This window comes from Mustela erminea, chromosome 13, assembly GCF_009829155.1.
Source record: "Mustela erminea isolate mMusErm1 chromosome 13, mMusErm1.Pri, whole genome shotgun sequence".
NCBI lineage: Eukaryota > Metazoa > Chordata > Mammalia > Carnivora > Mustelidae > Mustela > Mustela erminea.
In genome coordinates, this window is record NC_045626.1 from 44,700,295 (window position 1) to 44,727,940 (window position 27,646).

General features: G+C 36.0%; 1 protein-coding gene across 4 annotated transcripts in view; it reads right to left on the reverse strand.

The window, feature by feature from the left end:
- Positions 1 to 27,646, reverse strand: part of TAF4B (TATA-box binding protein associated factor 4b) — a 146,842-nt gene that overhangs the window by 70,691 nt on the left and 48,505 nt on the right. For all 4 annotated transcript variants that reach the window (XM_032310461.1, XM_032310460.1, XM_032310459.1 and 1 more), the window contains exons 10-11: positions 8,016 to 8,185; positions 3,236 to 3,366 (exon numbers count right to left, since the gene is read on the reverse strand). In XM_032310461.1, coding sequence (XP_032166352.1) covers positions 3,236 to 3,366; positions 8,016 to 8,185 — 301 coding nt within the window. The remainder of the gene's footprint in view (positions 1 to 3,235; positions 3,367 to 8,015; positions 8,186 to 27,646) is intronic.

The following is a 27,646-nucleotide window of genomic DNA, read 5'->3' on the forward strand; positions in this document are numbered from 1 at the left end:
GTTAAGGAAGTGTTAGCTTTAAGCTAAGTTACTGAGGTTCCAGGTGGGGAAGATATTATCCACTTTGCCTAGGACAACTAAATCCTTAGAACATATGCTATTGATATACAATAGAAGGATTCCGTCTGAAAGCTGGAACACAGGATAGAGATTTGGATGACACTTAGAACAGTAAGCTCTACTTGGAAAAGTTCTATTCCATACTAAATTGTGCAGTTACATTTTATATAGAAACTGCCCATTATAAATAAAAGTGTCTTCACATATCTCTTAAAATACACAACTGAAGTGGCAATAGGGGAGAACTAGGTTTGAAAAATTTCTAAGACTTTTAAAAAGTTACAGTAAAAAGCTAAAAAGGAAGAAAATTTTCCCCACATCCCAATACTGAAGGAAAACTAATTATCGAGTCAAACTAGATGATTACTATAAATTTAGGATGTTAACTGTAATCCCCAAGGTAACCACCAATAAAATATCTAGAAAAGTATACATAAAAGGAAATGAGAAGGGGATCAAAATAGTACATAACAACAAAAATTAAACCTAAAAGGCAGTAATAATGGAAATGAGGGACAAAAAAACAAAAAACTACTAAGCATACAAAAAAATAGTGAAATAGCACAAGTAAGTTCTTGCTTAACAGTAATCATTTTACATGTAAATGGACTAAACTACCCAATCAAAAGGTAGTGACTAACAACAGAATGCATAAAAAACATGATCAATTATAAGCTGTCTATAAAAGAGTCACTTTGGATGAAAGCACATTAACAGACTAGAAGTGAAAGGGTGGGGGAAAAAATTCATGTAAATAATAACCAAAAAATGCAGAGGTGGCTATACTAATATCAGGTAAAATAAACTTTAAGTCAAAAATTGTTAAAAGAGAAAGAGATAAACAAAGGGTGCCTGGGTGGCTCAGTCAGTTGAGTGTCCGACTCTTGATCTCCATTCAGGTCATTAGCTCAGGGTCATGGGATAGGGCCCTGTGGTGGGCTCTGCGATAAGTGAGGAGTCTGCTTGAGATTGTTACTCTTCCGCCCTCTGCCTTGGCTCACCCCACTGTGACCCTCTCTCTTTTTCTCTCTAACAAATAAATAAATCTTTTTTAAAAAAGGGATAAACAAGGACATGATATATTGACAAAAGAGTCAATTCATCAAGAAGATATACGTAACAGACAACAAAGCCCCCAAATATATGAAGCAAACACTGACAGAACTAAAAAGAGAAATACAGTTCTACCATAACAGTTGAAGTCTTCAATACCTCCCTTTCAGTAAGAATACCTACAGAGAATATCGAGAAGAAAATAGAGGACTTAAAAAAAAAAGGGGGGGGCACCTGGGTGGCTCAGTGGGTTGAAGCCTCGGCCTTCGGCTCAGGTCATGATCCCAGGGTCTTGGGATCGAGCCCCACATCGGGCTCTCTGCTCGGCCGGGAGCCTGCTTCCTCCTCTCTCTGCCTGCCTCTCTGCCTACTTGTAGATGTCTGTCTGTTAAATAAATAAAATCTTAAAAAAAAAAAAAAAGATTTTATTTATTTATTTGATAGAGGCAGCGAGAGAGGGAACTCGAGCAGGGGGAGTGGGAGAGGGAGAAGCATACTTCTCACTGAGCGGGGAGCCTGATGTGAGACTCAATCCCAGGACCACCCTGGGATCATGACCTGAGAAGAAGGAAGACACTTTACTGACTGAACCACCCAGGTGCCCCAAGGACTTAACATTATAACCCAACTAGATCCACCAGACTTTTACTGACATTCCACCCAACAATAGCAGAATACATGTTCTGCTCAAGAGCACATCGAACATTCTCTGAGAAACATCATATGTTAGGCCACAAAACAAGCCTACAGAAATTTAAATTGATTGAATCACATAAAGAATCTCCTCTGCTCATATGGAATGAAGCTAGAAATCAACAATAAAAGAGAAACTGGAAATTTCACAAATATGTGGAAACTAACGAACATACTTTCAAAAATAATGGATGAAGGGTATCTCAAAGGAAATTAGAAAATACTTAGAAGTAAATGAAAACAAAAACACAATGTACCTAAACTTATAGAATGCAGCGAAAGCAGTGCTCAGAGGGAAATTGATAGCAGTAAACGCCTACATTAAAAAAGGAAGATCTCAAATCAGTAACCTACTTTATACTCAAGGGAACTAAAATAAAAAATGCAAGTGGGATCATTACTATTGACCTTAGAGAAATAAAAAGGTTTGTAAGAAAATACTATAAACAATTGTATACTAACAAAATAGGACCTAGAGGAAATGGACTAATTCTGAAAACACACAAAAAGAAATAAATGATACTGTTTTTTTCCCCACAGCCTTTTCTCTTGATGACCACTTATTTTTAAGCCAGTCCTGCAAATTCTCACAAAGATTTATATAAGTGAGGACCTCAGCAACTGTAAATAGTTCTTCCAAAGTTCTAAATAAAGCAGAAAGTAGAGAAAATAGAATGATTCCTCCAGGGAACTTACCAGTGATATGGTAGCTGTTATTTCCCTGAGTTTCTTTGGGTAGGACATTGTGACAATGACCATTCTCACAAACTCAAAACTTCATAAGGTTACCCACATACCACATTGTGCAAAATCTAGCTATCAACATTTCTTGGTATGGGGGGGGGAAGGTTATCTTTTCTCTTTCTCATCTCTCTTCACCCAATAAATTCACTCTCCACCAAAACCATATCAAGTCCTTTCATCATGATGATGGCAAGTGATTTGGTTCATACCACTAGAGACAAGACAGGCTATCCTTCCATTTAATTTGTTTTAAAAAGCAGGCAATGACCATAATGAGCAGCACCAGCATTAGCACTCAATACAATTGCTTAACTCATTAAAAGGAACAACAGTGTTAACAGAGTACAGAGCATTGAACAGAACACAGCTATCCAGTATTCCATTCTAATATATTCTCCCTGCCAATCAAAAGCTGTAGGAAATGTCTCAGGCAGAACAGATGCATATCTCAATCTACACTGACACAGAAGCTTCAGATACAATATTAAATTCTGTGTTAATTTTGTCATGTAAGCCTATCTAAATCAGGCAAATTAGGAATGAAACTTTAGTCTACCAATATGAACTATGTCTTGACCATTTCCTTTAAACATATACTTAAAATATGAATCTATACCAAAATACTATCTTTAACATGACCAAGAGAAAATAGAAGAGTTTGTACTTCTTCAATGATTTCCTTTACCTTGTAAGTTGTCATTCGATGCTGAGCAATTGTAGTCAGTTTTTCTAGAAGGCCTCGTAATCGCTCCTGTGTTGCATGGGAGATCAAGTTCACAGCATCAGAGTTAAGTTCTGTAATGTCATGCTTTTTACCTGTAGAAGCAGAGAAAATCCATTACGTGTTTTAGTAGTGGCTGATAATTGAAATAATTAGCACAGCAGGTATTCTGTTCCCCCTGGAAGTCATACCCATTATGAATAAAGGTTTGGAGATTATGATTTTCCTGGTGAAGTCACAACTTCAAAGATCTTAGACATTACATTAATAAAACCTAGCCTGAAGCCTCAGAAAATATAGACATTGTTTCACTTAGCCTCTAGAATCATTCTCCTTGCAAGGTCATTTATAGGACAAAGTTAATAAGAACACAAATCAAGTCTAGTGTTCAGGGAGGAAAATGGTAACTGCAGAAATTAGTGCCGTATTCTGTTAATTTTAGTAATTAAAAAAATAGAAAATTACATTTTGCCCTGTTTGACACTGTTAACGATTTACGACATTTATTTCAATGAATTAAGATTGTGGGTCTCTGTTACAGCCTTGTCTACAAGAGATACCTAAACTCCATTACCAATCATGCTTATTTTGCACTAACTCATATTCTGATAAATTGACCTAGTAATTAATTCAAAAGTTGAAATGGGTTCAAAGCCTCATCATTTCACCCATCCATTTGAATGACTTCTCTTTTAATGTACCTCCTTCCATTAATAACCAAACTTCTATTCTTCTTATGGCTAACTAGGAAGATTCAGGAAAACAACTTGTATCACATACCCAAAGGCAGAAGCTCATTTATAAAGCAACCTTATCAGTATTTACATAGCAATTCCTCAGTTCAGTGAAACCAACCTGTATCAACAGAGACCTAACTCTAAAGAGACAGCCAAAGTCTAATTTAAATGAGCTTTTAAGAGTGTTACTGTGTTTACTTTTAACAAACACAACAGTTTGCTTCTGCACTCTCATCTGAAACATACTCATATACTCATCAAATTATGACTCAGTATAGCAAAAGTAAGTTTTAATTAAAAGCCAACAAATCTTAAATACATTATTTGACATCATTCCATAATAAATGTTAAACCTCAAAGTGTAGGCTATAGGATATGAGGGCTATCTGGCTGTGACATCTGTCACACCACTGATCACCAGGGTGGATCTGATTGATCTGGCTGCCAAGGCGCAGTCCCCTTCTTCTCTCATTGTTCCTTGTGCATCCCTCCCAAAGCTGTGTGCTCCCTTGAAAAGAATGACCTTCCTAGATAGAGGAAGGCCATTCTTTGGTCAAGGCCATGTAAGTAGCTGTGTTCCCCTATTAGAACCGCCAAAGAAGCTCTCAAGGTCCATAAGGCAGCTTATGGTAAATCAGACAGGATGAAGATAAAAAATTATTTAGTTTCTTCTAAGCCAAACCTTCAAAATACAACTTGTTACTGTCTAGCAAGACTGAATTCATCACCAATTTTTAGATTCAAGAAGGGAAAAGACACTACAAAGTCAAATCTACTCTACTACAACTATTAGCATACATAAATAGCAAAGGTCTGCTACATAAAGGACACAATTTCAATACTATCCAATGATTAAAATCACAACTAGACATAGGGTAGTTAACCTGTTAGTTCATGCTTAAAGGAAAGAAAATGAACATTTAAAAATATGTAGTGTTTTGGAGGGAAACTTTGAAAATAATTTCATATGTATTTATAAAATAGTTTATCCTATATAGAAGAAAAATTCGTATTTTAAAAATATTAGAAATAAACAAGGGTAGGGATTTGCAAACAAATCCAGGATTTAGTGAACAATCAAATGTTCTAATATCTTCACTACACTGCTAATAAAGCATGACAAAGTTACCAAGTTAAAACACTATAAGAAAAATTCCCACTTTTTTTTTTAAAAATAAGATTTTATTTATTTATTTGACGTGGGGAGTGGCAGAGGGAGAAGGAGAGAGAGAGAGAGAATCTGAAACAGACACCTTGCTGAGCATGGAGCTCAACCAGGGCTTGATTCCACGACCCCCTGAAATCATGACTTGGGATTAAATTAAGGGTCAGATGCCTAACTGACTGTGTCACCCAGGTGCTCTCCCAAATTCCCACTTTTAAATAAAAACACTTTTTAAATGCACTTTTTAAAAACACTCCAAGTCAATATAACTGATGAAAAAAAATCTAGTTGCTGCTTTTAAGCTTGTTATGTGATTTTATAGAACGTCTGTGTGATTTTATTTAGGTTAATTAGCAAAAAAGGAAGAATATTGGCATGTTTACTCTCCCAGCATTATTCCAGTAGAAAAACCTTCCCCCCAAAATTCTTTGGGTTAATTTATAATTTCTGTGATTAAAGAACAGTCCTGGTTCTGAGCTATTCTGTAAGGATGGAATTTTACTACAAATGAAAACATTCCCAGAAATACATAACTACACTCACTCTATAGTTTTGTTTTTTAAAAAGCTTAGGTCTTTCAGAAGTAAGAAATTTTACAATTTTCCATTTTATTAAACAACAAGTTTGTGCTCAATTATTAAGTACTGAAAATACCAAATAGTTAACTCCCAGAATTCTCCTTGAAAGCAGAGGTTGGCAAACTAAATTTGATCTCTTTTTGTATATAAAGTTTGATGGGAATATAGTCTGGCCTATTTGTTTATGTATTCTCTATGGCTGCTCTTGCAATGTAATAGAGTTGAGCAGTAGTGACATAAACCTCATGACCCACAAAATGACAAATATTTACTCCCTGGCCCTTTGCAGAAAAAAATTGCCCATCCCTGTCCTAAATGCCCAAATTGTTCTTTCAATGCTAAAAACTTTCCTATCATATAATCAAAGTGTAAGGTAAGCTAGAAATAAAAGTTCTCGGGGGAGGGGTGGTGGTGGGAACTGATAAAGCGAAGTATTTACTTCCACTTTATGAAAGCACTAGATCATTATATGGTTACACGATATGGTTACACGGAGTCAATACCAATAGCTTCCCAAGAAAGCTAGTATAACAGGAAAGTATCATGCTTATTCCAAAATTACGGAACTGGCTCCTGTACAGTACACAATACATATTCAAAGAAAAGACTGAACGAGGAAGTAAGAAAGAGAGGAAAGGAAAAAGGAGAAGGAGTGAGGAGGAGGCTGGGGAGAAAAGTCAAACAAGACACCAGCAAACATTTTACCATCAGCTCTTCTGAATTCCTAGCCTTTTGGACTGCTTATAAATTCGTTTTTTGTAATAAAAGAAAGATAACAGAGGGGCTCCTGGGTGGCTCAGTCAGTTGAGTGTCCGACAACTGACTTTGGCTCAGGTCATGATCTTGAGCCCCACTGCTGGAGTCAGGGCAGAGTCTGCTTGAGATTCTCTCTCCCTTTCTACCACTTACCCCACTCACACACACACATTCTCTTTCTCACTCCAATAAATAAATCTTAAAAAAAAAAAAAAGGAAAGATAACAGATACCCAAGTTAAGTTAAAAATTTTTTAAATGGTAATTTGTATAGTATAAAGTAGGAGCTCTAACATTTCTTTATTATTCTGTGAAATAGATTTAAAATATGTAATAGTAATGTATTTTGTAGGTCTTAAAAATATTATGGGTGTAAATCAGAAATCAGAAACCTTCACATTTTTGTGGTAGGGCTTCAATATAAAATATAAAAATCCTTACTGAAGTATACTCCAAAGTCACTAGTATTGACCTACCAATTTGATATGGGTGATGAAGAAGGTATTACAAGAAGTCCCAGGGTTAGGACACATGAAATGAGATAATTCACATGCAATAATCTCTCTCCAAACTGTCTTGGTTTTCAGTCAATGTGAGAAGAATGTGTTCTTTCATGTTTCTGCAAGGTTTGGTATTAAACAACAAAAAAGCTGTGTGGCTCCAGAACAAAACTGGAACATTCTCTCCCATTTCCTTCTATATACTGCAGCCACTTAGGAACTACTTGTGGACCTAGGGAGAAACCCAGTATTTAATTTAGTTCTTTTAGGGCAAGGATGAGTTTTAATTTCAGGGTTGAGAGAAGAAAAACGGGACTTACTCTCTATTTCTATGTTTCACAATACTCGACAGTTTCTAGATTTCATAAACATGAACTTGTAGTGTATGTATGTATTTGTATGCATACGTGCCTAGTCCAACCAAGAAAGGCACAGGACAGGAAAAAAAACAGTACATCATATGTACAAATTCAAAGGAGCAGAGTGGCGCAGTGGAAGCGTGCTGGGCCCATAAGTACAAATTCACTTAAAAAGTATATATCTTTCTCCCACTAAGAAATATTAAGTAAATATTAACTTCTATTATCTAAACCAGAAACTACAAGATATGATTTAATTTATGTTAATAGTTTTTAAAACAAAATACTTCTTTCTGTAACACCCATGAAACCTTGATTTTTTTCCAGAGCCTTATTTAAGCCCAAGTTCCAGGAAAACCAACCCAGGTTATCTCTTTTGATAACACTTTCCCTAGAACAGACAATCCTCTTAGGTCAATAATCTTAAGTCCAGGGCGCCTGGGTGGCTCAGTGGGTTAAAGACTCTGCCTTTGGCTCAGGTCATGATTCCAGGGTCCTGGGATCAAGCCCTGCATCACGCTCTCTGCTCAGCAGGGAGCCTGCTTCCCTCTCTCTTCCCCCTCTCTGCCTGTCTCTCTGCATACTTGAGTTCTCTGTCAATTAAATAAATAAAATCTTTAAAAAAATAGTAATCTTAAGTTTGCACTTACCAATGTCTAAAATTCTCTTTTGCAGAGCTCCGATGAAAAGAAATGGTTCATCTTTACATGACTGTACAAGTGTGCCAACCAGTTCAGAGTTTGATGCTAAGATGCAGGCATTTTCTTCACTTAGGTTGACCCCTGCCATGGAAGTCACATCATTGATGTCATCTTCATCTCTAAGAGAAAAAAAAGACAGCTTTTTGGTGGTGGTGGTGGTTGGTGATGTGTATATATGAATGATTTCGGAGAGCAAAGAATTACAGATCTCTCCTTATAACTAAAGACATTATTTTACTCAATTCATCCAAGCAAGAGAACTGAAGAATAGCTATCTTTCCCTGGATGCCTTTAAAAATTAATTGGTGTGTCTAACCACTAGTGTACATTTAATATCAGAGAGATGAATCAGAAGCAACTTTGTCTTCTAGTGCCCATCTCCCCATCTTTCAGTTTAGTAAATGGATACATCAACAGGGATGTGGGGGTTAAACTAAGTTACCCACAAATGCCCTCCAATGGAAGACAAAGAAACAAAAACAGACTTCTTTGTTTTCATCCAAGATGATTAAAAGCCCATCAGATTTCCCTAGTGCACTCTACTGTTCCATCAAAGATCAGGAAAAATCCACTGGTTCTGAATGATCCGTACTCACATGAAGACCCTTGAGAAGAAGCTTTCTTGACTAGTAATTCTGAAACCAAATAGTTAAAACTAGTTTTGATTTTCTGCTTCAGACTTTTGGTGTGTTCCATCTGTACCAACTGAATTCATTAAGCTCATCCTCAAGCAAATGCCTGCAAAGGATCTACATATAAAATTACACACACACACACACACACACACACACACACACACTCTAACATGACGTGTATATATATACATAAATATATCACAGAATATGTTTGAACTCCTTGCATTGCACCAGCAAAATTAGTTGTTTTTATCTAACAGGACTGCTAATGGCTATAGTGATAAGATCAGTATATATGTTTAAGGATAGGGCAGAAAGAAAATACAAAAATTCCCTCATAGCATCCTTATCACCCTATGTAATAACAAGTATGTTACTGATCATAACTTACCTACCAGTACATAACATGATTTACACAGACATGAGTATATAAAAAAAAAGATGTTGCTTCTCTTTATTGCATGAGCCAAATGGTATATCATGTGGTCTCATGTCAATAGATTTAAATTATGAAACTCCCTGTGGTAATGCATTTGTGTATGGGTAAGGAAAATAAATTGTAATTGTCAAGCACTCAAGAAATGAAGGTCTCTGGCGTTCCACTTTAAAAAGCAACACATTAAGGGTAAAGGGGAAAGAGTCCACGCTCAAACATATATTAGAGATTAAAAAAAAAAAAAAACCCTAAGTAAAAGAAAGAAAAAGCTAGACACAGCAGTTAGGAAGTGAAGAGGTAGAACAATGGTCTTATAATCTGAATAGTGGATTTAAAAGTCTACCATTAAAAGGTGTGTCTTTATGAAGGGAAAAAATTTTAAATTTAATATCTCAAACCACCAAATAAAACATGCAATACAAATAAAGTATACCAAAATGGTTGGACTCCACCATATCAAATGTCACAGAGGAATTGTCAGAAGTATGGATGCTGAAAATGGCTCTAAGAATCATTCTGCCACCTATGTAAATAAAGTATTTCCAGAAACATCTAAACAATGTAAATATCTGGGGCACCTGGGTGGCTCAGTTGGTTAGCGAACTGCCTTCAGCTCAGGACATGATGCTGGAGTCTTGGGATCGAGTCCTACACCAGGCTCTCTCCTCAGTGGGGAGTCTGTTTCTCCCTGACCCTCCCTCCATCTTGTGCTCTCTCTCATTCTCTCTCTCAAATGAATAAATAAAATCTTTAAAAATAAACAAATGAACGAACAAACCCATGTAAACATCTAAAGTGTAAGAATGGTAAAAACCGTAAACCCAGAGACAGACCAAGATCCAAATTAAAAAAAAAAAAAAAAAAGTCCTAGTAAAAAAAATTTTTTTACAGATTTTTTAAAAAATTTATTATTTATTTGACAAACAGAGATCACAAGTAGGCAGAGAGACAGGCAGAGAGAGGTGGGTGGGAAGCAGGCTCCCTGCTGAGCAGAGAGCCTGGTGTGAGGCTCAATCCCAGGATCATGACCTGAGCAGAAGGCAGCCTTTAACCCACTGAGCCAACCAGGTGCCACAGTAAAAAGTATTTTCAATAAAACTTGTCTCATGGGCTCCTGTTGAGCTGAGTTGGTAGAGCATGTGACTCTTGATCTTGGGGTTGTGAGCTGGAGCCCCATGATGGGGACAGAGATTACTTTAAAAAACAAAAACAAAAAACAAAAAACAACCCCCACCATGTGTCAATAGAATGAAAAGAAAAGCCACAGACAAGGAGAAAATACTTGCAAAAGTTATCAGATAAAGTACTGTTATCCAAAATATATAAAGAACTCTTAAAACTTGAAAGAAAACAAACAAACCAATTAAAAAATGGGCCAAATACCTAATAGAGGCCTCACCAAAGAAAATATACAGATGGCAAATAAGCATATGAAAAGATGCTCCACATCCCTGTCATCAGAGAAATGCAAATTAAAATGAGATACCACTATACATGTATTAGAAAGGCCAAAATCCTAAACACTGACATCAAATGCTGATGAAGATATGGAGCAACAGGAACTCTCATTCACTGCTGGTAGTAATGCAAAATGGTACAGCCACCTTGGAAGACAATCTGCAGTTTATTATAGAACTAAACATACTTTTACTGTACAGCCCAGCAATCACTTTCCTCAGTATTTACTCAAAGAAGTTAGAAATTTATGTCCACACAAAAACTTATACATGGATATTTAAGGTAGTTTCAGAGATAACTGACAAAATTGAGAAATAGCCAAGATGTTTTTCAGTAGCTAAGTGTATAAATAAACTGTGGTACATCCAGACAATGGAGCATTACTAAGGACTAAAAAGAAATGAGATGTCACAATATGAAAAGATGCAGAGGGGAACTTAAATGCAAATTATTAAGTGAAAGAAACAATTTGAAAAGGCTACATACTATATGATTCCAACTACATGAGGTTTCTGAAAAGGCAAACTATGGAGGCAGAACACAGAGAATTTTTATAGCAGTGAAACTACTCAGTATGATACTATGATGTTACATACACATCATTATACATTTGGGCTTATTAAAGACTAATTTATTTATTTCAGAGAGAGGAATAAGGGGGAGGGGCAGAGAAGGAGAGGGAGAGGGTAAACAGGTTCCCCGCTGAGTGTGGAGCCCAAAGTAGGGCTCAATCTCATGACCCTGAGATCATGACCTTAGTTGAAACCAAGAGTTAGATGCTTAACTGACTGAGCCACATAAGTGTCCCTCACTATACATTTGTTAAAACCCATAAAACGTATTGCACCCATAGCAAACTGTAAACTATGGGCTTTGGGAGTTAATGAGTTGTCAGTGCAGGTTTGTCAACTATAACAGATGGTAGCTATGGTAGCTAACTATGGTAGGGGATGCTGATAATGAGGGAGGCCATGCATGTGTGGGATTAGGGGGGAATTCTTGATCTTCCAATCCATTTTGCTGTAAACTTAATCTGCTTTAATAAACAAAAACTATCAAAAAGAAAAAAAAGGTTAACTACATATTAATGACATCATTACAAAACAGAAACCCAAGCAGTTACTTAACTCTTTAGGATGCAAATTTTTCCTTTAAAAAATGAGTAACTTAGATTAGGTACTTTCTAAAGTCCCTCTTAGCCACTTGAAAGAATGAGGCAGCTCTCTTTGACCTGATACAAAACAACTGCCAAGGTATACTATGAGGTAGAGAAAAAAAATGAGGAAAAAAGACTGCCCCTTGGCGGGGGGGGGGGGAAATATATATATATATATACACACACACACATATGAGCATAACATATCTCTGGAAAGATACATGAGAAAAAGGGAAGTGGGGATAAGACTTATTTTAGACCACAGAATATATACTCTTTTCTAGCCCTTTATGTTGTATTATATACATGATTACCCAATCAAAATGATTAGTGATATTTTTAAAATAGTAAATAAATATTTAGGAAAAGAAAACTGGAAATAGAAAATATGATGAAATTTAGATATATAACCCCAATGTACCCTTGAAAAGAAAATCAGGGAGTGCCTGGGTGGAAGCCTCTGCCTTCAGTTCAGGTCATGGTCTCAGGGTCGTGGGATCGAGCCCTGCATCGGGCTCTCTGCTCAGAAGGAAGCCTGCTTCCTCCTCTCTCTCTCTGCCTGCCTCTCTGCCTACTTATGATCTCTGTCTGTCAAGTAAATAAATAAAATCTTAAAAAAGAGGAAAAAATCAGAATTGTTGAAGATATACAAAACATGGCCTTTACACATATGCACTCAACACTGAATGTTTAGAATCTCAGATGTTTGTCAGGTACATGGGTCCTATAAACTGCAAACTGTTTCTTTTTTTTTTTTTTTTCTAAAGATTTTATTTATTTATTTGACAGAGAGAGATCACAAGTAGGCAGAGAGGCAGGCAGAGAGAGAGGAAGGGAAGCAGGCTCCCCGCCGAGCAGAGAGCCCGATGTGGGACTCAATCCCAGGACCCTGAGATCACGACCTGAGCCGAAGGCAGTGGCTTAACACACTGAGCCACCCAGGCGCCCCACTGCAGACTGTTTCTATAGGAGAGTTCCTGCATAACTCCTGTTGAGATCTCACACACAGGATGGAGAGACCAGTACCAAGCATATGTACTACCAGCACTTAGCACAGTACCAGAATTGAACAGAATTCATCAATGAGGAGACAGTCCCAAATTTTTAAGAATCTCCTTGCACCTCTTCTCTGAAATGAGCAAGGAGCTAACTGCTCAGTAAGATTTGTTCTTGCCTGCCTTCCCTCCCACTTGGCCCCAAGATGAACACAACTCCCTCTAGTACAGCTGTCAGTTGCTATGGTTACCATGGGCAGCAGGAATAGAGGAAGATCCCCACTGAGGGAAGAGGAAAAGGTGCCACAATAAATAGCACCCAAGCCATTTAAAACTTCCTCTAAGAAAGGAGGCAGACTGAAGGAAAGAAAAGTCAACACAGTGTAGTACCATCATTACCAATAAGGCTAAGACAGGTCAGACAGTATTAAAGGCATTGATGTTGAAGCATAGTTGTGATGCTAGTTTGGTTTTAATTCCAAAGGAGAAGAAAATGAGAGTCTCCAAACTGTATCTTCAAGTCTTCTGGTCTAATGTGTCTTTGATGAAGATACTGTGCAAAACAATTTGTTTTGTTTCAAAAGGTATACAATAAGGTAATTCATTTTTTTAAAAGATTTTATTTATTTATTTGCCAGAGACAGAATGAGTGCATAATCAAGGGGAGCATGAGAGGGAGAAGCAGCCTCACTGCTGAACAGGGAGCCCCACGGGGGACTTGATCCCAGACGCTGGGATCTGACTCACGCTGAAAGACGCTTAACCAACTAAGCTACTCAGGCGCCCACAAAAAGGAGATTTAATAGTATGTCAGTATAAAAAGCTTTCCAATTCAAGATTCTGTGAGGTCTAATAAGTTACTGTGTAAAAGGACTACGCAATTATCATTAATGTCTTACATTTTGGCTTCTAAAAATGACCTAATTCTTTAGATTTTGATACAGTTGTCCACTGCTTAAGCCTGACTTCTTAAATCTGTTCTATCATCTTAAGATCTGAATAGCCCCAGACTGATTCTTCTAAAGTAGAGGGAATCATATTATTTTCCTGTTCAAAAACCTCTCATGTTCCCAAGAACTGAACTTGATATTCAATGTTTTCCAGGTAATGACCCCTAACTTAGCACTCTTCCCTGCCATTACTCACTATCATAAAGCTCCTACTGATTCTGGCCTTTGTGCAGACCATTCCCCACTTATGGTTTTCATCTTCAAACTCCTGCTTTTAGCATTTTTTAGCTGTCAAACTTTAGCTATACCCCAGTCCTATTTCAATTGCCTAGTTTAGAAATGCTGTTTAATTTGATTTTATACTTTTGTTTTTGTGCATTTTTTAAACTTTGTTTTTATATTTTTAAAGCATTTGTCCAATTGTTACAACTTTTCAACTTCTGAGAGCACACTGCATCTGTTATGGTAGGTTTTACGCTGTCTTCCATTCTAAACATCAGTGTGTTTCTCTAAAATGCCAATTAGACTTATTTTATCAATTATGCCCAATAAATATATTAAATAAAGATTATATTACCTTCATTGCCTATTATTCCTAGCAGAAATGGTAAATAGTTGAAGAATGTCCCTGTGTTCAGAACAAGTGCTATTTATGTTATGATGTACTGAGAGGTAGAACAGTGGGTAAAAATGGTAAGTCAAACTGTTTATAGTAGAATTCTGACTGCTAGTTATTATCTATGTGAAATAAAGCAAATTAATCTTTCTAGGCCTGCACTGTCAGTAAAATGGAGGCAATAAGTCCTTATATATTAGACTGAAGACTGAAAGAAGTAATTCAGATCATGGGAAAAGGAATTAGTTTAATACAAAAAGAGTTCCCACAAATAATTAAGGAAAAAAACTCATGATTCAATGGAAAATTGGACAAAGCACTGAATTTTCATTAAGAAAAAATTTTCAATTACTAAAATAGAAAATATTCTTCTATTCTACCCATAATAGAACTATAAGATACAATTTTTCACCCATTAGACTAGCAAAAACTATTCAAGTTCACCAGAACATGTGAAAATGTGCTACCATAAGCTTTGCTGCTCAATGTAATTTGTGAATTTAACCTCCGTGGAGAGTCATTTGATATTATCTGACAATTTAAAATAAATAAATAAGCTTGGGGCACCCGGGTAGCTCAGCTGGTTAAGTGTCTGTCTTCGGCTCAGGTCACGATCCTAGGGTCTGGGATGGAGCTCCACATTGGCCTCCCTGTTCAGTGGAGAGTCTGCTTCTCCCTCTCCTTCTCTCTCTCTCAATAAATTAAATCTTAAAAATAGACAAATAGGGACACCTGGTGTCTCAGTGGGTTACGCCTCTGCCTTCGGCTCAGGTCATGGTCTCAGGGTTCTGGGATTGAGCCCCGCATCAGGCTCTCTGCTCAGCAGGGAGCCTGCTTCACCTTCTCCCTCTACCTGTCTCTCTGCCTACTTGTGATCTCTGTGTGTCAAATAAATAAATAAAATATTTTTTAAAAAATAAGTAAATAAATGTAAGACTTCTTTCAAAAATAATAATAAATAAAATAGGCTCTTCTTTCTAGATATTACGTGAAATGAAAGCCACTGTGGCTTTGCTTTCTAGTAAAAAACATTGGAAATATCCTAAATATCCACCATTATGTAACTTTATTAAAAATCTAAATCACAATGATTACAGATTGATACAGAAAAATCTCTAAGATTTATCACTACTAAGTTGTAAAAAAAAAAAAAAAAGAAATGTAAAACATTATGTATTGTATACTACCATTTGTGTTGAGAAGATTGTATCTAGAAAGACACACAAGAAACTGCTAACAGTGGTTGGCTTGAGAACGGGATCCTGGGTAGCAGAGAGAAAAAGCAAGGGAGAACCTTATTTTTCCACTATATAATCTTTCTTCCTTTCAAATATTGTACAAAATGTATATGTTAGTCAAATAAATAAATAATTTGTTTAGAAAGCATAAACAAAAAATTTTATTTTAAGAAGAGTAAGTGCTTCCCTTAGATTATTAATCCCTGGTAAAATAACTTTGCCTTCAATACTCTTTTGGTAAACCCTTTGGTATAACCTCTTTACTACAGCCAGCACATAAACTCAGGTAACACCCTGTTTATTCCTCCTTCCATGCCTTTGTGAAGTTATTTTTCTCATGGGAAATTCTCTTTGTCTTTCCTCTTTTAACTCAAATGTAGCAATAACATATACATGATTTCCCAAACTTAAATGATTTGATTTTTTTTAAAAGCTTTTTTTTAAAGCTTTTATTTATTTATTCATGTGAGAGAGAGAGAGAGAGAAGCAGGCTCCCTGCCAAGCAGAGAGCCGACATGCGGCTTGATCCCAGGACCCCAGGATCATGACCTGAGCCAAAGGCAGATGCCCATCAGACTGCGCCACCCAGGCACTCAACTTTAGTGATTTTAAGAACCACCTGGGAGTATATTTAAAATACATGTCTCACAACCAAATACAAACCTGCACAGCACCCACGATTTGCATTCAGTAGGTCTGGCCTGTAGACAAAAAACCTGGAAATTTTTTTTTTTTTTGTAAACAAACATACTTAGGTGACTGTGACACAAACACTCTGTGGACCACACCTGGAAATATACTGAGTTGTAAAAATTAAAAGCACCAATTCTCTAGTTAGAGATGAAGGTCAGTCCCTGCTCTGACAATTATTAAAAGGATGACCTTGAACAAATTTCTTCACATCTCTACTCATCAATTCCCTTATCTATGGGGGTAAAAACTATACCTGTTACATGAAACCTGTATTAGAAGCCAGAACTGTATTAGAAATAAAAAATGAGGGGTGCCTGGGTGGCTTAATCAGTCTGCCTGTGGCTCAGGTCATGGTCCTGGCGTCCTAGGATCGAGCCCTGAATCTGGCTCCTGCTCCCTTTGCCACTCCCTCTGCTTGTGTTCTCTTTCTCCCTCTCTCTCAGGTAAATAAATAAAATCTTTTAAAAAAACAAATAAATAAAATAAAATGAGCCTGGCTAACTCAGTATGTGACTGGAGTGTGTGATTCTAGGTCTTAGGGTTAGAGTTCAAACCCCATGTTAGGTGTAGAGATTACTTAAAAATACAATCTTTTTAACACAGTGGAATATTACTCAGCCATCAATAAAACCCAAAATCTTACCATCTGCAACAACGTGGATGGAACTAGAGATTATTATACTAAACAAAATAAATCAATCGGGAACAATTATCTTAAGACTTCACTGACATATGGAATTTAAGAAACAAAACAGAGAATCATAGGGGAAGGAAGAGAAAAATAAATAAGATGAAATCTGAGATGGAGACAAACCATAAGAGACTCTTAACTATAGGAAACAAACTGAGGAGTGCTGTAAGGGAGGGTGGGTGGGGAGATGAGGTAACTGGGTGATGGACATTAAGGAGGGCATGTGATATAATGAGCACTGGGTGTTACATGCAACTGATCAATCACTGAACTCTCCCTCTGAAACTAAGAATACACCATATGTCAATTAATTGAATTTAAATAAAAATTTAAAAATAAAAACTTTAGAAATTAGTATTCATTAAAAATTAATAAAACTATTACATATTAACATAGAAAAAATTCTAACAAAAACCAACAATACTAAAAATAAAAAAATTAGTTAAAAGGGTGGCATTGTTTTCTATATTTCTAATCTTTAAAATCCATTGATCCTTTTCACTTTGAATGGATCTTTTAATGATGCATGATTTTATAACATTACATGTTGGTGATCTGAAAAATACTGGTTCACTGAGCTATACAGGTCTTCCAAATTTAGGCTCATTATACATAATCTAAAATCACATGTTAATATCTGCACCAATCTAATCAGAAAATCTAAGTATCGGGAAGATGTTAAGTTCATGGCAGTGGGTACAAGTTTTCCAAATTTTTAATTTCTACTTCAAAAGCTCAAACTTTATCACTGGCAAAAGAATACTGTCAGTTGCTTTCCCTGAAGTGACAGGCTCACTTTTTTCATTTTCACAAAAATATCTGTCAAATTCTCAAGTCTAAATAATCACAGTTTGCTTTTCAGCTGTTCTTTGTTCTTCCAAATAAAAATGGTGCTCCAAGAAAAAAGTGGTTAGTTTAGCTCACAATTGAAACATAAGTAGAGTGCATAGGTGGCTCAGTCAGTTGGTTAAGTGCCCAACTCTTGGTAAGTGTCCAACTCCTGATTTCAGCTCAGGTCATGACAGGGGAGGGGTTGGCAGGATTGAACCTCTCCACCCTCTGTGCTTCACGGGAGGTCTGCTTCTCTCCCTCTTCCTCTGCTCCCCCACCCCATATAAGCACATGTGTGGACTCTCTCTCTCTCAAAATAAATAAAGTCTTAAAAAAATAAATAAATATAAGCACAAGCACTTGTCCTTACTTGAAACAACCATGAGACTCTGGAATGCAGAAGAGTTTTATGAAAACTTCCCATTTTGTCACACAGTATATTAAAAAGGTGTGTACTTAAGGGAGAGACAATAAAAATCATAATGTTTGCTGCCTCATTACAAATATTTAAAAAAAAAACCAAACACCTGGCTTCTCTTCTTTTCATTTACTGTGAGTGTCTGAGGGTAAAGAATAAACGGCTACTACTAGCATAGTTTGGTGCCCCTGCCTTGATTAATGTTAAGGTGCCAGCAGTTTTGCCACTGTGGCTTCTGAACCATCAATCAAATAATATAACAAAAGGGGAAAATAACAATATCAACATCATCATCATTACTTAAACAGTTTTAATCTCACAGACTCCCTGAAAAAGTCTGAGTTTCAAAACTATTTTCTGCAAATCACATTTTGGGACCTGCTGGCATATATTTTTAGTCCCAAACTTATAATGAACATCAGAAATACTATGAGGATTTTAAAGATAGAGATTTCTGCCAAGGTTCACTCTCTAGAGATTTCATTCTGGATGAGCCACCAAATCAATTTCAGTAAGTTCCTTGGGTAGTTTTCAAATTGTTGATCTATACTATTAGCAATTATTTACTTATAAATTATTTTCAAAGTATCTACTACCCCTTCCTATATTTATGTATTTTCAATGGAATCATTAACACTGTTAAGAAATTTTTAAGATCCTCTGTCCTCTATTATCACTGTCTCTTGGCTTCGATCCCTCTTGAAGATGCCTATGACATATAAATAATCTCAGATGCCCTTTCTCCTCCCATGTAATTTCAACCTTTGCTTCATGGTGTGTCTACCTCTAGTATCTAATATCTTTTCTTCCCAATTCATTCTGCATCTAAGTACAAACATAATTTTTCCTAAACAGCATTTTACTATATATAACAAAATCTCGCTAAAAACTTTGAAAGACTTCACAATCGCATCTCTCAAGTGTTCATTTATATAATTTCCCTGTGAAGAATGTTTAAGAATTTAATTCAAGATCTAGCATAAGGCAACTCCTCCAAGAAGACTGTTTTGTTGAATTTTTACCCCAGATTTAGAGCTAATCCAGGCAAAGCTTACAGGGATGTTTCTTTTTCTCTGTCTCCTTTATCTTTCCAAGATGAGAGGGGTTTTTTGTTTGGGTTTTTTGTTTTGTTTTGTTTTGTTTTTTTGTTACTAGAGGCTGTTTTCTAAGTTCCTGCTCCAGAAAAATTAACCATACATATTTTGTCATATATTATATAACAATATATATTATAGATATACTTGTACATATAAGGAAAAGAAAACTCTTTAATAAAAAGTACATAATGAAACAATTACATATGAAGCAAGGTGATTCCTGCAATATAAAATAAACGATATTAAAGTTAATGGATAATACCATCTATGACAATAGCATATAATCTTGTCCTATATTATTTTCTAAGAGTATGTTTTATTTTTTTAATTTTTTAAAGGATTTTGTTTATTTATTTGAGAGAGAGAGAGTGGGAGAGAGAGAGAGCAGGGGGAGGGGTAGCAGGAGAAGCAGGGGATGTGGGGTTCGCAAGACCTGAGTCAAAGACATATGCTTAAACAACTGGGCCACCAGGAGCCCCAAAGAGTGTTTTAAAGAAAAATTTTAAAAATATCACCCTAAACCCTAGCTGCTAAAATACTGTCACTAATAGAAGTAATATATATACATTATACATTCATATTTTGTTTTTCTCTAAACTATAAGAATGTTTTAAAAAAACCTTAATCTTTAAGCATTATCATATCTTTAAAAAATCAACAATTCCTTATTATTATTAAATAGCCAGTTTAAATGAGGTTAACTATACAAACATGAAAAAGTACTGTAATATTTGTCATTTCTGATTCTGACATATGAAGAATAAAACATGAATCTCTGGCTCCCTCTGGTGTTTAAGTACTATATAGCTTCCCTTATTCATCCCAGTATTGACACGCCAAATAGAAAATATAATTCTCTTAGTTGAAAAAGTCATGAATAAAAAAATTTCTTTTCAGTTAAACAAGTAGTTTTGAAAAAAATAGGCAAATAATACTCTATGTTATTAAACCTCATCCAGTTAAGACAAGATCTAATGGCATATACTATTACCTCTCATTTAACAAGGGTCAACATTAAGGGTCTATTTTAAGGTTCAACTTAACAACAACTGAAGTGACATTGATATTAAGTATCTAAAAAAAACTAGACTTAAGCTAAAAAGCCATCACTTCAAAAAAGATATGCATAAACAACATATGACCAAAATTACTATACAACACACAAAATGAAAAATGTATCTTAGTGTAAAAATAAGAGGTATCCTTAAAAATAGCTATGATTATAGATATTTCTCTTTTAAAAAATTCATTATTTCAGCAAATATTTGAATGCTTATTATGAACCAGGCCTTGTTTTAAACATTAGGTATACAATGGTAAACAAAAGTTATTGTGAACTCTCACAGAGATTTTATTTATCTATTTTACAGTTTTGTTTATTTATTTGACAGAGAGATATCACAAGTAGGCAGAGAAACAGACAGAGGGAGAGGGGGAAGTAGGTTCCCCGCTGGGCAGAGAGCCCAATGCAGGGCTCGATTCCAGGACGCTGAGATCATGACCTGAGCTGAAGGCAGAGGCTTATTAACCCACTGAGCCACTCAGGTGTTCCTCACGGAGATTTTAAAAGGAGTGGGAAATAACAAGGAATGGTAAACAAAAAACAGGATACTTTTATATGAGTGCCTCAAGATAGCAGGTGGGCTGTCGAAGCTACTTTACATTGACTGCCTAAGCAGAGACTCTCTAATTAGGGAGATCACTTTTAAACTAAACTAAGAAGGACCAAGCAAGATGATACTGGAGCACAGAAAGTCCAGTGACTAAAAACTACAATGAGAAGATGAATATGTGTCTGAGGAACAAAAAGAAAGCAAATGAAGAGGCTGAGTCCTTTACACCACAGAATGTTATTCCTGCAATGATCTACTTACTCTTCTAATTTTCCTGAATGTCAAAGAATCTTCTGTCTTGTGTATGCCACTTTTCTTTTCTTTTTTTTTTTTTTTTTTTTTTAGTATTTCTATTATCTACAACCTTACTGAATTCTAACAAATGCGACTATGGTTCAAAATGGTTCACATCATAAAAAAGTTAATTCTCCCCCAAATTAACCTAATCACATAACCTCAAGACCAAATTTTCATAGAACTGCCTTGCTCATTCTAAAATTCATGTTCAGTAGAACAACAAAGGTAAAGTGGAGACACTGTTGATAAAAAAGGATTAGAGAGAGGATTTGTTCTGCCAGATATAAAAATAAATAATGAAGGTACAATAATTGAAAGTGCAAAAATATTAACACAGAAATAAAAACACAGCACTAAAATGAAATTCTAGAATTGTACCATTGCATAAATAATAATTTACTATAAGATAAAGGTGGCATATCAGAAAAAGGATAATGAATTCTTCAGTAAATACTGTTGAGACCCGCATTCCAACTGGGAAAAAGGTAATTTCTGCTACAGACATTTACAAAAATAAAATAATTACTGAAGATGTAAAGGTATATGTACATATGTGAGAGGTGTGTGTATAGATATCTTGGAAGAAAATATGGAAGCACATCATTATGGACTCAGGATGAGGAAAGATTTTTTAGAATATAGTGAAATTCAAAAGTCATAAAGCATGAGAGCAATAAATCTAATACTGTGGTTTAAAGTCTTCTAAAACAAAGACTCTAAAAACAAAGTTATTAGTTAAAAGATTGGGAAAAAGATATTTATAACATATACAACAAGTATTCTCCTATATATGTCTAGAAAGCAGTAAGCATTCAACAGATAAATGAGCAAAAGTAATATGCTAGAAATTTCCCAGAGAAAATACTAGTGGTGGCATTTTTGCTTCAGGCAGTAAGTGGACTAGATTTACTGAGGAAAAATTACACGACATTCGAACTAGATCAGCCTAAGACATTTTCATTCCAGTGTTGGGTGCACAGAAGTTGTCAAAAAAGTTGTCAGTAAAAATAAGCAATAACCACACTCTAAAGGTAGAGCTAGCTGCCTTAGGGGCAAATGCCTGTGGCTGGCACTACTGCCTGGACCTCTGTTAAAGTGAAGAAAGTATATCTGAGACTTCTGGGTTAAGTCAGGTTCCCTATAACAGGTACTAAGTGATCCCAAGTCAATAACCACCCCTTGTTCCCATGAGAAAGAAAGTCACAAATCCTCTCTAGAGTAAAGCAAACTCAGTTTAGGTCCTTAGGTTTAATCTGATCTACCCATCCAATGAGGTTTTAAACTCAGAAATTGTATTTGCTTACCTTTTTTTTTTTTGAGAGAGAGCAGGTGTGCACAAGGTGGGGGTGGGGGTGGTGAAAGGAGAGGGAAAGAGAGAATCCCACGCAGGGTCCATGCCCAGCATGGAACCTGACGCAGGGCTTGCTTGATCTCAAGACCCTGACATCATGACCTAAACCAAAATCAAAAGCCTTATGCTCAACTCATTCAGGTGCCCTACATTTTTTATTTCTAAATGTCCCTTTTTCAAATCACTGTATTCATTTTTAAACAGAAAATTGTTCCCTGCTCAGTTTTGTGATTCCGCATTTTATTTCTAACCATTTCATAATAATTTTTCACATTGAATATTTGATCATCCAATGTTTGAAGTCACTGAGGTTTCAAATGTGCTGCTGTTTCATTGTAGTTTAACTCTCAGGGTGACTTTTCCTTATATGTTTTACTTTTGAAGATGAATACATACATGGATACCAGAAAACCATGGATTGATATTTTTAAAGTACTGAAAGCCAAAAAAAAAAAAAACCTATAATTCTACCATAATTCTATCACTCCTAATATCATCTATATAAATAACCTAAGGTAATCTAAAATTATCAGAAATATGATCCTAATAAGCTAATTAGCATAGGATTAAAGAAAAAAGCAATGTGCATTTCTATATCATAATAACAGAATAGGTAGTTATCAAAAATATTTATAATAGCAATAAAAAGCTACCTAAGAATAAATACAACATATAAATACAACAAATTCTGTATAACCTGTGTAGATAAAATTATTTCACTTTATTGAAAGATGTTAAAGAAGGCATGCATAAAGGAAAATATAAATTATAATTATAGATATAAGGCTCAAAATTATAAAGAAATCAGCTTAAGGAAAATGGACTCAATGTTATGCCAATTCAAATTGCAGAAGACATTTTTGGTGGAATTTAAACTAATACTTAAATTTATATGTAACAGCAAAAACTCAAGAAAAGCCAACAACAGTGGAAGGGTGGGGTACGTAAGTTAAAAACAGAGAAGAAATAAAGGAGTACGTAAAGGAGATGCCTTAACAGATTCAAAATTTATTATGAAGCTATAGTAAACTGAGAAGCATGCTATTGGAAATGAACAAATTAACCAATAAGACAAAATAGGGATGGAAAAGATTAACTAAAAATCATAGCCTAGAAAAGACTCTAGATGTGACGTAGGAGATACTATAGATCACTAAGGAAAGACAGTCTTCATTAATGCTGCTGGAACAAATGATTATGCATACAGAAAAGAATGAATTAGGATTTCTATCATATATTATAAGAAAAAACAAAACCAAAATTGAACGCTGTTGACCAAGATTTAAATATAAGAAGTAAAATTTCAAAACTTTTAGAACAGTGTAAAGGAGGCTATCTTTATGATATCAAGGAGCATATTCATATAAGCAATTCATAAAAGAAATTGCTAAATTCAACTACTTTTTTAAAAAATACAACTACTTTGAAATGAAGAACTTCTGTTCCTCAAAATACACCATAAATGTACTGAAAACACTAACTCCAATAAATACTGGCATTACAGAAAAGTATAAAGAGTTACACTAGGATTTCTACTTAGTGACAGTCACTTATAACAGACAATTGTTGATTAAGAAAAACTAACAAGATTATTTGACCATAGAGTTGAGGGTCCATATCTGGGCTCTCTACTCTGTTCCACTGGTCTATGTGTCTGTTTTTATGCCAGTACCATGCTGTCTTGGTGATCACAGCTTTGCAGTAAAGCTTGAAATCAGGTAACATGATGCCCCCAGTTTTATTTTTGTTTTTCAACATTTCCTTAGTGATTCGGGGTCTCTTCTGATTCCATACAAATTTTAGGATTATTTGCTCCAGCTCTTTGAAAAATACCGGTGGAATTTTGATTGGAATGGCATTAAAAGTATAGATTGCTCTAGGCAGTATAGACATCTTAACAATGTTTATTCTTCCTATCCAAGAGCATGGAATGGTCTTCCATCTTTTTGTGTCTTCTTCAATTTCTTTCATGAGTGTTCTGTAGTTCCTCAAGTACAGATCCTTTACCTCTTTGGTAAGATTTATTACCTTATTACTTGGTAGGTTTATTCCCAGGTATCTTATGGTTCTTGGTGCTATAGTAAATGGAATCGATTCTCTAATTTCCCTTTCTGTATTTTCATTGTTAGTGTATAAGAAAGCCACTGATTTCTGTACATTGACTTTGTATCCTGCCATGTTGCTGAATTGTTGTATGAGTTCTAGTAGTTTGGAGGTGGAGTCTTTTGGGTTTTCCATATAAAGAATCATGTCATCTGCGAAGAGAGAGAGTTTGACTTCTTCATTGCCAATCTGGATACTTTTTATTTCTCTTTGTTGTCTGATTGCTGTTGCTAGGACTTCTAATACTATGTTGAACAAGAGTGGTGAAAGTGGGCATCCTTGTCGTGTTCCTGATCTCAACGGGAAGGTTGCAAGCTTTTTCCCATTGAGGATGACATTTGCTGTGGGTCTTTCATAGATAGATTATATGAAGTTCAGGAATGTTCCCTCTATCCCTACACTTTGAAGCGTTTTAATCAGGAACGGATGCTAGATTTTGTCAAATGCTTTTTCTCCATCAATTGAGAGGACCATGTGGTTCTTCTCTCTTCTCTTATTAATTTGTTCTATCACATTGATTGATTTGCGAATGTTGAGCCATCCTTGTAGCCCAGGAATGAATCCCACCTGATCCTGGTGGATAATCTTTTTAATGTGCTGTTGGATCCTGTTTGCTAGGATCTTGTTGAGAATCTCAGCATCCATATTCATCAGTGATGTTGGTCTGAAATTCTCCTTTTTGGTAGGGTCTTTGCCTGGTTTGGGGATTAAGGTAATGCTGGCTTCATAGAAATAGTCTGGAAATTTTCCTTCTGCTTCAACTTTTTGAAACAGCTTCAGAATAGGTGTTATTTCTTCTTTGAAAGTTTGGTAGAATTCCCCAGGGAATCCATCAGGTCCTGGGCTCTTGTTTTTTGGGAGGTTTTTGATCACTGCTTCAATCTCATTACTAGATATCAGTCTATTCAGGTTGTCAATTTCTTCCTGGTTCAATTTTGGGAGTTTTTAGTTTTCCAGGAATGCATCCACTTCATCTAGGTTGCTTAGCTTATTGGCATATAACTGTTGATAATAACTTCTGATGATTGTTTCTACTTCCTTGGTGTTAGTTGTGATCTCTCCCTTTTCATTCATAATTTTCTTAATTTGGGCTTTCTCTCTTTTCTTTTGGATTAGTGTGGCCAATGGTTTATCGATCTTATTGATTCTTTCAAAAAACCAGCTTCTAGTTTCACAAAATAGGAATAAATATACAGTGGAAAAAAGACAGTCTCTTCAATAAATGGTGTTGGGAAAACTGGACAGCTATATGCAGAAGAATGAAACTCGACCATTCTCTTACACCGTACACAAAGATAAACTCAAAATGGATAAAAGACCTCAGCGTGAGACAGAAATCCATCAGAATCCTAGAGGAGAATATAGGCAGTAACCTCTTCGATATCAGCCACAGCAACTTCTTTCAAGATATGTCTCCAAAGGCAAAGGAAACAAAAGCAAAAATGAACTTTTGGGACTTCATCAAAATCAAAAGCTTCTGCACAGCAAAGGGAACAGTCAACAAAATAAAGAGGCAACCCATGGAATGGGAGAAGATATTTGCAAATGACAGTAAAGACAAAAGGTTGATATCCAGGATCTATAAAGAACTCAAACTCAACAATCAGACAATCATATAAAACTCAACAAAACAGACAATCATATAAAAAAATGGGCAGAAGATATGAACAGACACTTCTCCAATGAAGACATACAAATGGCTATCAGACACATGAAAAAATGTTCATTATCACTAGCCATCAGGGAGATTCAAATTAAAACCACATTGAGATACCACCTTACACCAATTAGAATGGCCAAAATTAACAAGACGGGAAACAACATGTGTTGGAGGGAATGTGGAGAAAGGGGAACCCTCTTCCACTGTTGGTGGAAATGCAAGTTGGTGCAGCCACTTTGGAGAACAGTGTGGAGATTCCTCAAGAAATTAAAAACAGAGCTTCCCTATGACCCTGCCATTGCACTCCTGGGTATTTACCCCAAAGATACAGACGTAGTGAAAAGAAGGGCCATCTGTACCCCAATGTTTATAGCAGCAATGGCCACGGTCACCGAACTGTGGAAAGAACCAAGATGCCCTTCAACGGACAAATAGATAAGGAAGATGTGGTCCATATACACTATGGAGTATTATATTATGCCTCCATCAGAAAGGATGAATACCCAACTTTTGTAGCAACATGGATGGGACTGGAAGACATTATGCTGAGTGAAATAAGTCAAGCAGAGAGAGTCAATTATCATATGGTTTCACTTATTTGTGGAGCATAACAAATAGCATGGAGGACAAGGGGAGTTAGAGAGGAGAAGGGAGTTGAGGGAAATTGGAAGGGGAGGTGAACCATGAGAGACTATGGACTCTGAAAAACAATCTGAGGGTTTTGAAGGGGCGGGGGGTGGGACGTTGGGGGAACCAGGTGGTGGGTATTAGAGAGGGCACAGATTGCATGGGGGCACTGGGTGTGGTGCAAAAACAATGAATACTGTTACGCTGAATAGAAATTAAAAATTAAAAAAGAAAGAAAGAAAGAAAGAAAAACTAACAAAGCCAGAACATTTTTTTTTAAGTCTGTTTGAAGGCAGAGACATGCCAAGGAAACCAGGTTTTGAGAAGACACAGTCCCAAGATAAAAGAAACTCACCAACAGAAACCCAATTTTGTCTATGCTGTTTTCCTTTGGGCATGTGCAAATTCCTGTGGAAGACAACACTAAGAAGCCATGAAGAGGGGACACCTGGGTGGCTCAGTTGGTTAAGGGTCTGCCTTTGGCTCAGGTCATGATCCCAGAGTCCTGGGATCAAGTCCCACACTGGGCTCCTTACTCAGCAAGGAGCTTGCTTCTCCCTCTGCCTGCTGCTCCCCCTGCCTGTGTGCGCTTGTTTTCGTGCGCTCACTCTCTCTGGAAAATAAATAAGTAAATAAAATCTTAAAAAAACAAAAAATGGAGAGAAAAAAAAAAAGCCATGGAGAGGGTAGGCAATATCATGACGATGGAGAGAAA